The sequence below is a fragment of the Brachyistius frenatus genome, unplaced genomic scaffold (genome assembly GCF_029030835.1).
Source record: "Brachyistius frenatus isolate BFR_SWC_R1_liver_20210118 unplaced genomic scaffold, ASM2903083v1 Contig_32, whole genome shotgun sequence".
NCBI classification, from domain to species: domain Eukaryota; kingdom Metazoa; phylum Chordata; class Actinopteri; family Embiotocidae; genus Brachyistius; species Brachyistius frenatus.
In genome coordinates, this window is record NW_027210631.1 from 3116370 (window position 1) to 3133975 (window position 17606).

Here is a 17606-nt window from a genome sequence, read left to right on the forward strand (position 1 = left end):
AAACAGGTTAAACCAAATAAGATCAACATTTTGACTTTGACTTGACTGTTGTATGTGTGTCTTTTATTAAAAGGTGGTCAGTACAAGCCTTTGAATCCATAAACAAGGAAGGGCTTTTGCTAAAATCCTCATTACTGCAGAATAACATGACAGTAGAAAGTAAAAGATATGCAGCCACTTCAGGCAACACCATGAGAAGGAGAGGAGAAAACAGAACCCTGACTTGTCTATGACTTCACTCACCTCTCGGCCTCTCTCTATCTCCAGACCGGCCTCCAGCAGGTTGGACTCAAACTCTTGTCTGATCAGTCGCATCTCGTGGTCAGCAGTCTCCATTGGATCGCTCCCTCCTGCACCTCCAAGCTCCATGAAACCCTCGCCGACACTCGCAGCATCTCCTCCCGGAACGCCACCTCCTCTTCCTGCTCCCGCGTCCGAGCCCACCGTCGGAGGAAAGTTGCCGTTGGAAACGATGGATAACCGGTCTTGTGAAATTGAGGTATCGGTAGGAGATCGTATGGAGCTGTGCCGCCGGTGATGAAAGACCAGAACGTAGTCAACTTTTGTTTGGCCGTCATCGAAGTAAAGGCCATCTCCGCTGGACTGAGGTGTTACAGGTGATTCAGCGACCTGCAGGGGAAGTAAGATTGAGCGGAAAATATGCATTAAGCACTCACTTAACACTGCTAACCACTGGAAACCAGTCATCTTCATCATCATTATTTTTACAGTAATCATATCATGGTATCCCGATCAAAACCAAATTGTGATACGACACCTTAAATCAGCAGTGGAGTTATGTAATAACTGTTTGAATGAATTTGAACATCTACTGCAGTGTCAGCACACGCAAACACAAGTGGCTTTTGGCAGGTTCTCAAAAACAATGAAGTGAGAACCTTCAGCAGCAGAGTGGGCAGTCAGCTCACCTTTGGCTGTTTTATTCTTTATTTAGACAGAGGGAAAGTAGAGAGGGAGACTAAACATGGAGGACACAAGAGGAAGAGCTTTATAGATTCTGGGCATGATGGGAGTTTTGTTTTTAAGTTCCTAAGAGCAGGTTTCTTACTTTTCAGCAGGACGGGTTTCTAAAATGTGGTGCTGCGTCTCTCTGTTACTGTTGGAATTCTACTTTATTCACAAACTAATGTCGTAATATGCAAAACAACAATCACACAAGTGCTATTACACCGTAAGCTACATTTATTTTTTGGGAGTTTGACAAAACAAATTGACTGTAAATAACCAGCAAAATATACTAATAATGATATAAGTTTAAAAGGGGCCAAATTTGGTGTGGAAATGTGATAGAGCTAAATGCTAGCTAATTGTACTGTATTGTTTTCATTTTAGTAAAACAATGAATAGCTAAATAAATAAGGCCATTTTACTGCCATAAAACAGAAAAATTCACCATAAGGTCATGTATAACATGCAGAAGACAGTATTATTTTAATTATTACGCATAATGTCGTCTAACTGAGCAAGCATTTTGCTCACATAAATGTCAGCAGCAGTGACTTTATGCTTTAACTTAGTTTTTTACATGTGTAAGAAAAAATATGCATCTTATTCAGTACAAGCAGACATTTACGATGTTGAAATAAAAATGTTTGAAGGATTTTGTAGGCCTACGTTGGCCAGGTGTATAATTTAGCCTCTTCCCAGTAGCCAAAGTAGTGCAGTTTCCTCTCTGAACTTCGCCTTCATCTCTCACTAAGTGGGCATTTTACTGTTCTTTTCATGACAAAAGACTATAAATGTCCGACACATCACACAATGTAATTACTTAATGTTCCTGGCTCTCAGTGAAGTAGAGTTACGTTTGAATGTCCCTGAAACGTGGTCCTTTGTCAATTCTCAAGCCAGATTAGCTCAGCGATGTCAATTAAACACAGGTGTTGTCACCTATATGCTAATTAGACCTCTTGTCTCTTGAAGCCACATTATTTGCGCCTGTTGTGTTGAACAACTGATGGAAAAAAAAAAAAGGATTTGTCTCTTCCTCTTGTTTGCATTGTGGCTCCGGAAAGTCTCTTGTCAAGCAGGCTCCGAAAAGTTTCCTTTGTTTTCTGTCTTAGTTGCAAGTGATTATTTCCGCATCTAATTGACGAGTCTCCGGTGTCCTTATCTTGTGACCTACACCAACTCAGTATTACCATACGAAAGCAGATACAAAGGGAATGGGGGTGACTGTCGACTGTTTGTCACACTGTATAAAAGCTGCCCTAAGGAAAGCCCTGTAATAAAAAGGAGGACTGCGGAGGAGAGGACTGCTGGGGGAAACCAGGCTGGGTAGAGCCCGGCTGGGGCGAGGACTGTTGGGGAGGACTGCTGGAGAGCCCTGCTGGAGAGAACTGTTGGGGGGAGCACTGCTGGACACCTCTCTTTGAGGGTGCATGTAGTTGCTCCTTCTTGCAAGAATAAAATGTCCGATGTGTTTGATTTTGAACCAAGCCTCTGAGTAATTTTTCTAACATAATTGCTCCTTCGAGCCGGATCCCAACATCTCCTCCTCTCTCCGGACACATCCTGAAACCGTGCACGGGGGAGTCTGGGACTCCTGAGGAAAGACCCCCGTCCTGTTTCTTTATCGAAGCAGTTTGGACATTGGTGAGACCAGGACTGACTGAAGAGAGGACGAGTGACGGGATCCTAGAACAAGGCTGATTCACCATCAAAACATCGGACACCCGGGTAAGACAACTTCTTTTGTTGTTGTTTTGATCTAAAGAGTAAGGTCAGGGACCTACTAAAGAGTCTGAGTAGACTAGGTAAACTAAAGAGTCTGAGCAGACTAGGTAAACTAAAGAGTCTGAGCAGACTAGGTAAACTAAAGAGTCTGAGCAGATTAGGTAAACTAAAGAGTCTGAGTAGACTAGGTAAACTAAAGAGTCTGAGCAGACTAGGTAAACTAAAGAGTCTGAGCAGACTAGGTAAACTAAAGAGTCTGAGCAGATTAGGTAAACTAAAGAGTCTGAGCAGACTAGGTAAACTAAAGAGTCTGAGTAGACTAGGTAAACTAAAGAGTCTGAGCAGATTAGGTAAACTAAAGAGTCTGAGCAGACTAGGTAAACTAAAGAGTCTGAGCAGATTAGGTAAACTAAAGAGTCTGAGCAGACTAGGTAAACTAAAGAGTCTGAGCAGACTAGGTAAACTAAAGAGTTGAGTAGACTAGGTAAACTAAAAGTCGCGCAAACAAAAATAGGTCAGGGACCTACAGGTAACTAAGTCGGGGACTTAGGAAATAGGTCAGGGACCTACAGGGAACTATAAGAATAAATAATTAGATACTGTGAGTGTCCTACAGTGTTAAGGCGGGCCGAAGCCTAACGGTACACTGTATAAAGACCAGTTGCTCGGGTGAACTCCATACAAACTGGTTGGCTCACAGATAGAAAAAATGGGGACATGCTGTAATAAGATCAAAGAGATACCTCTGGAGGGAGACGTAAAATGCATGCACTCAAAAGGCGCGGATAACATAAAATATTTGGAAAAATGGGAAAAGAAACACGGATTCAAGGGAAAACTAACAGCGACAGCATGTAGAAGGCAAGCTGATACTCCCCAAAAAGTTTATATAGATATGCAGCCCTTTTGAGCCATGGGATAAACCATGTCTCAACAGGAGGGATGGTATCTATAATAAACTAAGCATTTACAACACATGGCTTTACAAACTACTAAAAAAAAAAAATTCTGAAAGTGTTGCGAAGCCTCACGGCATGAGTCAGTGTGTCATGGTCTAGAAAAGTGCCTCGTCATGGTGTGTAATCAACATATAGGTGCGGATTGCTGAACGGGCCTGAATACACCTCAGCCATTGCAGAAGGATGAGACCTTTGCCTGAACCACATCGCACAGACATACCAGATTAAGTAAGCCGGCATTCCCCTGTGGTGAAGTCTGGCTACAAAGGGAGGTGATACCAATAGGGGTGCTTGTCTCAAACCAGTGAAGAAACTAACAACACCCAGGTGGTTTAGTTTCTGGTGAGCTTATTTTTGGTCTATCTGTGGATGGACAGTACAGCTAAAATGGCTCCGGACAGCATCACATGGCATCCATTCAGGAGGATAGGACCCTGTGGCCTGAGAGCGATGACTGAACCACCATCCCCTTATGCAACAACAACAATTGTGATTAATATGATTTTCCTCATGATGATTCTTTTGTTTTTTGTTTTTTTTCCATTTTATGTTTATACTTTGTATGAACAGGAGGGACATGATGGGAAAAAAGGATTTGTCTCTTCCTCTTGTTTGCATTGTGGCTCCGGAAAGTCTCTTGTCAAGCAGGCTCCGAAAAGTTTCCTTTGTTTTCTGTCTTAGTTGCAAGTGATTATTTCCGCATCTAATTGACGAGTCTCCGGTGTCCTTATCTTGTGACCTACAACCAACTCAGTATTACCATACGAAAGCAGATACAAAGGGAATGGGGGTGACTGTCAACTGTTTGTCAACTGTATAAAAGCTGCCCTAAGGAAAGCCCTGCAATAAAAAGGAGGACTGCGGAGGAGAGGACTGCTGGGGGAAACCAGGCTGGGTAGAGCCCGGCTGGGGCGAGGACTGTTGGGGAGGACTGCTGGAGAGCCATGCTGGAGAGAACTGTTGGGGGGAGCACTGCTGGAGAACTGTTGGGGGGAGCACTGCTGGACACCTCTCTTTGAGGGTGCATGTAGTTGCTCCTTCTTGCAAGAATAAAATGTCCGATGTGTTTGATTTTGAACCAAGCCTCTGAGTAATTTTTCTAACCAAGACCGGTATCACTCTTTAACCCTCACGTTGTCCTTAGGTCAAAATGATCCACAGCTGTGTTCAACCAAGTTATATTTTATTTCTATATATACATATATATATATATTTTTTTTGTTTGTTTGTTTGTTTAAAGGAACCCTCACAGCATCCTTGTTACCAATGATCCCAACAATTATGAAAATATAGAAATAAAATAGAACTTGGTTGAACACAGCTGCGGGTCATTTTGACCCGAGGACAACAGGAGGGTTAACCTTAGTCTCCGTCTGAATATTTGCACTACATTTAGTTTCCAAACCTTTTCTTTAAATGTCTAATTTCTCAGTGTGAAACTTAAAAGTACAGGTACACTGCTGAGCGTTGTATGGAAGTGATTTCAGACACAGCTGAGGAGTTTGGTGACCTTGCGTTTTCCCAGCATTGCTCCACCAAACAGGTCTCAACAGCAGACACCTGTGAAGAGGTGTAAATTATCCCAATAGGCTACGTTTCTCCTGATGTCTCAAATGTTCCAGTGCTTCAGATATCATTATCCTACCTTCACATCAGCTATATTGTATTTTTTTAAAAATATCCAAAAACACAATCCTTGTGAAGATTCCCATTTTTATGGTTCTGGCAAGAAGGTTCATGTGTTGGTGAAAACTAAAGAAAACCTCTGTGGGGAGGCGATTACCTGAGGTTGACAGAAGATTTGCAAAATGTACAAATCCATCACAGAGCCTCACCTGGTTTCTATGTGGACGTGTTAAATAGTACCCTGCCTAATAATAATAAAAATAATAGCCTAATAGTAACAATTATTGTCTTTCTGGTGCTGTAGGTAAAATAATCAACTGTACAAGTAAGCCTATATTTATATATATTCATATACAGAATCACTTCCGGAGCCAGATTATTCACTGAGCTTCCGACAATGACGACAAAATCAATATGAAAACTATGACAGTGGGTCACACGTGTAACAAAAACTAACGCCAGACAAACACGACTAAACCGACAGTGGAGGGACACCGCTGTACTCACCGGGATCTTGTCTTCATTCGCGGCACCCTGCATGCTGTTGCGCTTTAAAGACACACAGAGGAGGAGGAGGAGGAGAAGAAGAAGAGCAAGAGTGAAAGTTGACGGTTTTTACAGTAAAACGCAGCCGGATTCTTCATCACCACAATCTTCATCCCCATCATCCCCAAAAGACACCCGAGGTCACCACAGTTAGTCCACAGTCCACGAGGAGCGACGGCTCATCCAGCCCAGGTTTCATTGCTTTGAAAAGAGCTGTCAGATGTAAAGAGGCTGCGCGTAACACACTCAGCAGCCCGATCTCATGCCGGTGATGCCCATCTCTCCAACTGTGTGATCTGGAGGCTGCCTGCGCACCGCCGGCGCTTTTGGCACAGAGTGTGCCACACTGTAAAAAGTGTCCGTCCTCAATATGTTCTGTAGTCTTTGCTGTTCAGTCTCAAAGTGACGTTTAACTCAACACTTTTCTGCCACACATGATTCTAGTTGGATCACAATAGGCGTGGTTTGTTTTGAGGAGTTTCGGCATGTTTCTTGAAAAAGGCTTTAGCTCAAATCACATGACTAAAAAAAACAACTAAATTCACCTGCAGGCTGATAAAACAAGAAACTCCGTCACCTACGTCAAAGTTTTTCTCTCTTTCTGTTTCATTAAAACGTCTTTTGTTCTCATTTCTAGTCTAAAAGGCGGATTAGGTGGATATTTTTTGCAGTGTGGAGAGAGCGAGAGCGAGAGAGAGCAGCCTTAGCTGCTTCGACAGCTCTCTGATGTAACTTGTAGAGAAACCCGTGGTTTCCCAGCATAATCATTGAAGCTGCTATATATATATATATATTGTATTTGAAGGATTGATTTTGTCCCTGTTTGCTTCTTGCCAAAAACTTTTTTGGCTTGTGACCCTTTTAAATGAGGCACAGTCCACATGTGATGGATCACCACATGCTACATGGCCAAAGTGTGAATATTTTACGTAATCAGTCAATTTTTCTCTCTGAAATTGTTTCATCTGAAAACATGTGGAGGGAAAAGGAAAAAGTCATTAAACATAAACATAATTCTGTGTTGCAGCACCATCTTATATTCTGTTTTATTTTCAGTTTCTCATGAACGCTCAGATTTATCAGCCTCCAGGTTGGGAACCATTGTTCTGCATGTCGACAGAGTAATGAGGGTGTATTGTGAAAGAAAAATAGACTTTTACACCCACCTCACACTTAACAGTACTCACACATACCTTCTGAGGCACCACTAACCCCAGGCTTTACTATGAACCTGTTTCAACCTTAATCCTCACCTTAATTTAAAAAAATTTCCCCTCGGGTATTAATAAAGTAAATACCTACCTATCCTCACCTGAAGTCTTCTCCCAAAACTAACATTAACCTTGAATTTCACATTCTTCTTCAAATCTTGACAAAGTAAATTTAGTTCAAATATCTAACTTTTATTTTGAAAGACCATAAAGCAATAAATATATTTGGTTTCCTGCATTATTATCTCAGACTGTAATATCGGAAGTAATTTAAATGAGACTTTATTCCACCTCATAAAATGATGCAACGTGATGAAACTCATTACACACACAGGAAATATTACATGATTAGCTCAATTTAACAAGTTGCTCCTTGAGCAGTCCCCCAAACAGTGAGGAGTCTCAAAGTAGTTCCCAAAAAGATGAAAAAGATATGAAAACATATGGTGGGTTTTCCCCCCATAGAAACATATACTCTCTGCGGTCCTTTAGTCACCTGTAGAAGACTCTGGTATTCCTCAGCCCAGGTTTCTTCTCTGTAAGGTTCACGCTTCAGCATGCTGTAGGACATGGGCTCCAGTCCGACCCCGGAGATGTCCCTGGTCAGGTAGTACAGAGCATCGCTGTGGATGGAGGACGATTCGCTGAGGGCTGTTGCCACTTTCATGAAGCCTGCACCATTGGGCCATGGCTCTGGAAGACATTTATTTTGAAAGTCAAAAGGAAATAGAAATCATTACAGTCCAGGTGTCCAAATCCTGATTATACATTTGGACATTTAACACAGAGGAAGTCAACTTCATGTTGTAATGTTCCTGTAAATGAGACTTAAAAAGTAAAAGTCTTCTTCTTTTCTTCTTAATTGGTTTGCTGCAAATAAAGAGATCACCAAGAAGGACAGTTTACTCTGACAGAATATTTCCCACCAAGGACCAAAATCAGACATGAAAAAGGGCAAAATGTGAGCTTCCCAGATGATTCAGGTGTATTTTTACATCTTGTCCTGTGCAACCTCTTTACAAAATCAAACAGACTTACTTAAACTTACTTAGTTTGCTTTAAATTTATGCACTTCCAAAAAAAATTCTCAAACATTTGATTTAAAAAAAATATGCTAGCTGTCAATTCACTAGTGGTAATTAAAGCAATGAGCTGAGGTCACTTTACCTGCCAATAAGACTACAGCAATCAACTGCTTGACTTAGCTCAGCACCAGTACTGGAAGCAGAGGCAAACAGCGAGCCTCTGTCCAAAGGTAGCGAAGTTTACCTCACTTCAACCCAAAAGGCTCACAAGTGAACACATTATGTCTCGTTTGTTCAGTATAAAAATAAAAGGAAGTGTTTAGTGGAAGGTTACATGTCTGACTATTTCTTGGCCAGATGCAATGATTTCCTGAAGATTTATCTGAGTAACCACGCAACCAAGTTTCAGGAAGTTGATGCTCCTAGCCTAGAAAATATTCCAACATATAAATCTGTTGTAAAACCACAACCTGACATATTTGTACTTTAGTTTTTGTCCGTCTTAAATGCTTACACTTTCGGCTGTTTGTTTTGTTTTGTTTTTAATTTCCATCTGAAAAAAGACATCCTCAAATTTAGTCAGTAACAGCTGCAAAGCTCTAAAGCCAAAATGAACCACTTTGTGCTCTATGGATGAGAGACGCTTGGGAGGATTTTGAAACACAATAAATGTCTTTCTCCTCATCACCAGACCAGATGGTCATCACAACCAGAAATTAGAGAGTAAATAACAGCTTTATAACAATTAGTCATTAAACACTGACGTTACTGAACCTGTTCTAAAAATTCTTAACTGCAACTTTACCAAATTTAATTCACCAGAAATTAAACACAACAATGATAAATCCATTTTAGTCACAGTGTGGCCTCTTCCTCGAACACAATGCTTGTGTTTTTATAGCAGATACAGCCTGTTCCTGGTGCAGGGACCTCTAGGGTGGAAGGGAACATGTTAATGAGTCAGATTCAGAGGGTCTGAGGCACAGAAATAGTTCTCTTTGGACAGAGCCAGAAAAAGTGTTTCCAATTGTTTCCCATCTTGATGCTAAGCTAAGCTAACCATCTGCTTGTTGTTGCTCAATATTTATTGAACAGTTGCAAGTGTGGTATCAATCTTCTCATCGGATTCTCAGCAAAACAGTGATTGTATTTCTCAAAATGTCAAACTGTTGCTTTAACTGAGCTTTGCACAAGTTTCTTTCAGTATAGATGGTCTTGTTTCCAGGAGGAGCATTCAGGGGTTAAGTACCTTGCTCACAAGCACCCTGACATGTGTCATTATGAAAATAGAAGGCATTAGTCATCCACTTTTCAGTGAGGTGACTTGATGTGAGGGATTTCTCAGCAAACGTAGGACCTCGTGGTAATGATGCTTTCCGGGTTTTGAGGATCGATATGTTCAGTTATCGCTCGCTGTTGTGTAAAAGCCACAAATATGCAAAGTGGTCTGGTGAACTTTTGTTTCCTGCCGTGCAAATTGATGCTTGTGTCAGTCAATCACAAACCCTTTCTCGCAGCACTTTACAAAGGAGAAGCCTACAAAGAGATTAACTTCTCAAAGAATACGAAATAACACAAGGAAACAAAAAAATATAATAAATGGAGTAAGAGTCTTCATTGAATTCCGTAGCGGAGCAGGGAGGACACAAAAGAAAGCAGATGACTTGTTGCTCAGTGTGTCATGTTGATTCCTCTGCAGGAGTTTTAATGCCAGCAGTGACAAAACATATCCATCTTTATCAGTGTGACTGCCATGCTGTCAGGAACAGCAACAGATCGCCATTTTTTTTTTTGTGTAATAAGGTTACCGTGTGTGTGTGTATGGTTATTTTAGGGATACAGACAGCTGTAGCCATAGTAACGCACCAGGCCACGTGCTGTGCTCTCATTTCAGCACCATGGACAGCTCTCTCTCTCTCTCTCTCTACTCTAGTCCAACCTATCTTTTCCATCTCTCTCCAAAAACACACAGTTGTACCACACTTAAACATAATGTATGACAATGAGATCTGTCAGCCAGGTCAAGAGGGGGGAAACGTTTTAATGATTTCAAAGCACAAATAAGGGAATACATGTAGCGGCAACACTTTCTGTTCCTTACAGCTCACTTGACAGCAGCACAGTAGCCTGGAGGTTAGAGAGGCAAGCCTGGAGATGGAAGGTCGCCAGTTTGGATCTGCTAGGAGGGGGACTGAATAAGGAATATCCCTCTTGTATAGCTATAAAGCAGGGCATCACTAAAAATGGGGTTCCTGATTTTTTTTTTTTTTTATCTCTGATTTTGTCAGAGACGATACATGAAATGGGTTTAGAGGACCGGCAGGAGACTTTTTGGGGGCCAAATGTAAAAGAAAAATGAAAGAATTTGTAGGAAAGGATGTAAGGATAAGATATTTCCTGCTCAGAATTTGCATTTCAAGGGGTGTTAAAAAAAAAAAAAAAAAAAAAAGGACAGATTATTCTAAATTGGGATATTGTATGGTTATGGTGCCTGACATAAAAAAAAACTAAAACAAAAAAAAAGATTCCTCGTTTTTCTCAGAATGTTGTTTTATATAAGAAGCTTTTAGAATCTCCCCCACCAGATTCTGCCTCTCAGAATGATTGTGTAAGGTAAACACTATCTCTATTTTCACACTAATTTCTAATGGCAGAGACAAAGGGCATCTTTCAGGGAACAGCTAATGGGCAGCAGCGCGCCACAAAGACTTAATGCTGATGCTTTTATCACATGTTGTCTCCGCTCTGGCTTTGCTGATTGCACGGAGGCTTCTGCCAGAACCCTGTCTTGTTTAGTTTGATGTTATTAACTATTGATTAGACAAAAACACTAATGTTTTACAGCTTTTAAAGACTTTTAGCGTCTTAATGTGATGCCTGTTTTTAAAGCATTAACTGAACTTTGTGTTGTGCTAAAAGGATTTTATCCTAAATATTAAAGTACCCCGTGTTTTGTTTTTTTGTTGAATTTGTACCTTTGCTGTGCAGAGCGTGTCCACATTCATCTGCTGATTTTTCAATGTTTACAGAAAACCTAAGTAAAGACATACCCAGTATGTACGAGGTTTCCACTGTGGGTGAGCATAGAGTCCTTGGGTTCCCAATCAGATTGAGTCATATTTACCACTTGCTTCTCACTAGTTTGTCCAAATATGGTGACCTCTAACTCCATGATGGCTGGGGTGGAAATGCCAAACATGAGGCTTCAGAATGGCAGTTGTGACGGTCCGTCTTCTCTAGTGTGTGTGTGCTGACAGCTCCCGTGTCCACCCAGGCTTGTCTTTATTTGACCATTTCCGCAACGTCACACAGTATTTATACACATCCAGAGATCAAAGCGGTTTGGAGCTAGAAGTGACCATTTTTGGACAAGCTGGGAGGGAGCGAGCGGTGGATCTGATTCAATCTGATTGGAAACCGAGCGGCAACAAACAGTGATGTCACCAATTGGTTTGTGAATGGCCATTTTGGAGCCTCGAAATGATACTACGGCCCATCCACAAGCCTGTCAATCAAACAGACACCCCCCCCAAAAACATAGCTTTTTGAGGCTTTTGTGGTCAATAATGATGGGATTATTTTAAAATGGATCGCCCGAAAACTGACAAGGAAGAGTGCCTTTAGCAAACATGTCTTCATCGTCTGCCTGCTTCATTTCAGAACAGTCCCCCGGAGCAGCCCAGTGTTCACGCTCTACAGTGCACAAGTTGCTTCCTCATAAATTAATCCTTCATCTCTGAGTGGTTTCTAAACAGCGGCTTTGTTTAGCCCACGTCTTTCAGGGTCTCTGAGTATGTTAACTCGGCAGTATCCGGCCTTCACTGAACCAAAAGGGTGATTTCACTTCAGACCAAATGGGGTTCCTCACCTCACTTACAGCCCAGCAGCAGTCAGCCATGTAAACTAACCCGGATTATCGCCATGCCCGAGGCTTACATTGAGGCGGCACATGTCTGACAAACAGTCCTCCTTGAAAAATAATTAATTCTGTTCAAATGTGACAAAATAGTTCCTCCAGGAGATAAACTGAGAGCAACGAGGTGACTGACATTAGCACGGAGGGGTTTGACTGCATAATCAAATTAAAGTCACATGCAACTGTACACCCCGGCTGCCGTAAAGAGCTCCCTGTTGACGGCCGCCCCACACGGCCTGCTGACACACACTAACACACTCTCACACACACTGGGGGAACAGGGAGGGGGGACAATAGGCGGGTTACTCTACGGTGGTCTGTCCTTTGTTGGGTGAAGATACAGGAGGGACAGGCGGGACAGGCCACACAAAGGGGAAGAGACGAGGGCTTCCTATAGGTTTCCGTGGCACTCACCTGCGCAGGTGGAGGAGGGGGATCTGCGGAAAGTCATTTCACCTCAACCCTGTTTCCTCTCAGTTCCCAGTCAGTCAGTCAGTAGGTTGGCCATGCTGGTTTGCTGTCAGCAGCAGGTGAGAGGAACAAGAGCAACACTCTGACTCAGTGGTGCAATTCTCAACTCAGCGGAGGCTTAACTCTGCCGAGATAATACTCCTCTCCAACTGGCTGGCAGGGTAGCAGAAACTCCGTAACTCAGCTGATTGTGTACACTTGCTTAAAGGCACTGCACACCGGGCTGGTAAGGAACAGACCGGCTGGCTGATTGGGTGTTTGGTGAAGGATTTACAGCCCCACATACCCAGCCAGAGATTATTGGCCCTCTAATGTGCATTAATTACAGCGCCTTCTGTTTAGGGTTAGCAAAAAAACTTGTGGGGGTCTTAAAGGTCCACGTCAAGGAGCTTAAGAGGGGAAGAGGAAAATTAAAATTATACAATAAGGAGTTTCACTCGTGTAAGGGAGATAATGTCAATTCATGTGAGGCACAGGAGGACTTTGGACCTGCAATGACAGCATATTCAGGACAACAAAAAAGTCTGGATGTAACCTGATAAAAATAGATTGAGAATCAGAGAATTCATATCCAAACAAGATGATGAAAAATAAATCTACACATCCATATCCAGGAGGTCAGACTGGAGAGGATTTTAAAAGCAGCTCTGCTACTGCACATTAAACTGCCTCTCATCATTTTTACCAGGAAATGGAGTTGACTCAGGTGTCATCACCTAATACAGTGTATGAAGTACCTAAAAGCAACACTTGAGGAAAAGTAGATATCTCACCAGAAAACAACTTCAGTAAAAGTTAAAGTCACCTATTAGAAAATGACTGATATTTAGTGTAACTAAGTTTCAAAAATGTTTTTATATTTGATGTACTCAACTACAGCATGATTTTGTATTATTTCATTTCTTTTCCACTGGTTGACAGCAACTCAACCGGTAAAAGGCAGCAAAGAAGAATGCTAACAAATATTTCCCCTATTCTGTATTCCCATAAATGTTTTCTTTTCACAATATTTTCATTGGTACCAAACACAGTCCCTCAGCACAGCACAGCATACACTAGGTTTATGCTATATGGCCACCAAATTGTAATTAATTCAATGTATGAGAAATTAAATATTTCCTGATGTCTGTGACTACTTCAGTGGAAAAGAACTGTCAGAGTCACGAATAAGAACAATAGCAAATCAAAAAAAAATGCTTATTCATCACTTTTGTTAATACAGGTTGTGCCAAAGTTCCAAAATTCCCACAGAATTGACCCAGAAATTCAAAAATGGAGTGATTCAATATGCAGATTGGACAAAAGCTTCAACTTTAGCTCTCATTTGCCAATAATGGTGAAAGTGACAAATTGTTTGTTGGTTAAATGCACCTTAAGAGTTGTAGTTAACTTCTCCCTAGAAATTTTGTTGAACAAATGTTTGTATTTTTGACTTTTTAATCAAAGAACCAGATCTTGTGTAATGCAAAAGTTCATTGTTTGGAATGACGACTCAACTGCAGCTGGTCCAAAACGACGGAAGTGCTTCAACTTATTTTCCGGCAGAGTACACAATAGCTCCTCCCACTTCGCAACTTCTTAAAGATGTAAACAAAGGATTCAAATATTCAGAGAATTGGCCTTTCAGATTTACAAGGAGAGAAATGCACACACATTTTCTGCTTCAAAAATCCTCAAAATTTGGACGAAAAACAGAATGTGAACATGTTCGTACCTTTACACTGTGACGTTAACTCCATAAAGACGCTGCTCTTCGTATGCTGCACACATCTGGACCAGAATTACTAAAACATGTTCTGCTTTCAAATTCGTGTTAAAAACAGTTTCTTTCAAATTCTTTTCTATACTTGTACTTTTCGTGTTTTTCTTGGTTTTCTACCAAATAGGACTTTGAATCAACCCGTGTATTAAATGTGCTGCACAAATAAAGCTGACTTGGCCAACATTTACATTTGGTTATTCAGTACACGAGACAAATTCTCCAGTTAAATATTCAGCATTTAAACTTAAGGAAGGTTCCTCTGCAGCTAAAGGTCCTTTTTCTTATCGATAGATGTTTGCTTCTCTCTGTTTGACCGGTCACACTTGCTCCTCACAGATGTTCCGTTCTATAAAGACTTTCCACCTGTAGGAATGAAATAAATGACCGTCTTTGCTGCAGGCTTGTGTGCTGCACATTCTACTTCCTCCCAACCTAATTGCCTGGACAGCCTTTTCAGTGACTAATTGTTCTACTTGATGGTAACTGATGCTAAATACAGATAGAGTGTGAGAGCCAGTGTCGGGTTGCACGCGCACACACACACACACGCGCGCACACACACACACACACAAGTACACACACGCCAGCACACACTCTCATGTGCCATCGTATCCTGTCAGTAAAGGTATCTGATGTGGCACACTGACGCGACACACACACACACACACACACACACACACACACACACACACACACACACACACACGTGCACACTCTGACACACTTGCACGCAACGTCTCCAGTTACAGCGGATACAGATATGTTCAGGGTGTTAAATATTAAAGGCTGTAATATTAACGGCTAAGTGTTGTAATCGAGGAAACCGCGAAAAGGTCAAGTTCGGACTACATGCAGGCTGCTCTGTGGACATGTGGATGACCATCTTGTTGTGTACCGCAGCTGTCTCGGGCTTCTCAGGTGTGGACTTGCAAGAGTCACTCAATTTCAACGTTAACTCAAAGGAGCAGAAATGCTTCAGAGTGTGGGATGTGACTGGGGACGCAGGTGGACGGTGGGACGAGTCTCCAACACTTCAGATGTTAATAAGATTATGTCTGCCTCGCACACACCTGAAGGATTTTTAGACAGTCCAGCCTTACTGAAGCACGTTTTGCAACATTTAGGTTAATGGGGAAGGACACTGCTGCACAATTTTGTTGATGTTAATATAAATCTCTTTATCATATGATCAGGTGTTTATCCTTAAAGCTACATGCAACCCTTGTGTTGTATTGTATTAGCATCAAAATGTAAACCGAGATGTCCCGGCTTCCTTTCCTTTAAAGTTGAAGGTTTAATCTCTTAAAGCAGTAGCTCTTATTTTGAGAAGCACACTTATTTGTGTCCTGGGGTAGAATTAGCATTATTCTTGTGTCCCTGCGGTAAATATTAGACCACGGCGAGCTGCCAGATTAGCTTCTCTAAGCACCAGCCTGTCTCTGTCTAACAGTTATAAAATCCCCCCTACCAGCACCTCGAATGCTCCCAAAGCAACACATTTTATCACATTTGTTTTAAACTGTGCATAAACCAGTAAAAAAAAAAAAAAAAAAAAAACATTTTGATGATTTGGTGTTTGGGTTGGCTGGAAGCAGTGATTTCCTGGGGTTGTCTAGCCACTACTTAGAGCCAGAGAAGTAAACGACCATTGCATTAATGTGAAACTGCTGTAATTTGTATTCAGATTGAATGCAAAGCAAATTGGCACAGTCTATTCAAAGACAAGCAAACAGATATAAATTTACTTGGACTTCTTCCACCCAGGATGTCCTTCTTCTAGGATCAGCCTGCATCTGTAAAAATGCAACAGTCTGGCACCTTTTTCAAATGTTTCTAAGCGAGGCCGTCTTCTACTGACCTGGTATGACCGCATCCAAATTCACTGCATGAATATGTTGGTCTGGCTACTCCTCGCTGCAACCTAATGGGTTTAGACCGCAGGTTAATTATGGAAGCAAGCAGGATTAAAAGAATCGGCATTGAGCACCACACGCCGTAAGGTGTGCGCCACACGGACTCCAACATTTTAGGAATTGTGTTTGCTCCGGCTTCAATTCCCCCGATATCAACCACCACTAACACTGTCTGCACCACAGGCCTGTCAATCAGACAGGCACGCCCCCCCCCCCCCACCCAAACATACGGCTTTTTGAGGCTTATTTTCTAATCGATGACGATTTTATTTTCAGTCCGCCAGACAACTAATAAGTAGCGACTTTGGCCAGCAACACCGAAATAACCTGTGAAAAAATGTACTGACTTGGACTTTTCTGAGACTAGTTGAATGGGAGTTCATGGAGCCGGAGGCTTTTTGGCGCCAACCTCTAGCGGCACTTGGTGGTATTGCAGTTTAAGGCACTTCTGCATCGGCCTCATTTTTCAGAACCGGAGGCTACGAACACTTTTATATACAGTCAATGGGCTTAACGTTTCCCCCGGCAACCCCCAGCATGCGCTCCGAAGATACGCTGGAGTCGTGCTGGCAGCAACTCCACGACATGGCACCTTAAAAAGAGGTAATACTAGAAATTGCTTGGTAAATACCTTGTGCACCTTTTACAATACACTACTTTCATTCCACTTCTAATATTTTAAAAACACATTCTACAGAAACAAAGAAGAAGAAAAGTAAAGGCATGAATGGAGACATGTTCAACAGCTCCCATGTACACTTCACACTCACACTGAGAATTCAGAGGCAAAACGTTAAATCTGTATTGATGCTGTTCAAGCCACTTAAAGACACCCACCGTAAACAGTTTGAATCACACCCACACATTATAATCATATACATGCACGTATAACATATTGCCGCATTTACATATACATGGCACACATATGTGCACACGTGCATGCGCAAATCACACACATACTCATCAAGTATTTTAGTGCTCATTGCCTTTGGTGGCCCGTAACCTTTAGTTCCACACAACACCTGAACCCAGAGCTTGATACCGACGGCCTCTAATTAACTTCAAACCAGGTCCTGACCCAAAAATAGGCCTTTGGAGAAGTGAGGTCAGGCCAGATGCCCTCAACCTCAAGATGTAAAACCCACAACGTCCCTAACAAAGTACAGCAGCACCCACATTCACACAATACATGACAGCGCTCACACACCTACACACACACACACACACACACACACATACTGGCAGAGTGATTTCCCCCGTCGTCTGATCTGGTTCATGTCATCCTGGAGAGGAACAAGAGATAATAGAGAAAGAGGGAATCGATTCTAGATGCTCCAGTTCACTCCAGTTTCTTCCAGTTCCCTCCCACAACAGCCTCACAGCCCCGTCACAGCTCAGGGAGTTACTCCATAAAAGCTGCAGTGCACCTCTATTCTGGAAAAAAAAAAAAAAAAAACTATCCTGAAATCTTCCTGAAAATCAG

At 42.0% G+C, this 17606-nt stretch overlaps 1 protein-coding gene across 1 annotated transcript in view; it reads right to left on the minus strand.

Moving 5' to 3' along the window:
* The window catches only part of ano2b (anoctamin 2b), a 62061-nt gene extending 55881 nt beyond the window's left edge, over positions 1–6180 (minus strand). Inside the window, exons 1-2 of the mRNA XM_069700134.1 lie at positions 5787–6180; positions 244–630 (exon numbers count right to left, since the gene is read on the minus strand). Coding sequence (XP_069556235.1) covers positions 244–630; positions 5787–5819 — 420 coding nt within the window. The 5' untranslated portion in view covers positions 5820–6180. The remainder of the gene's footprint in view (positions 1–243; positions 631–5786) is intronic.
* Between the last annotated feature and the right edge of the window lie 11426 nt (positions 6181–17606).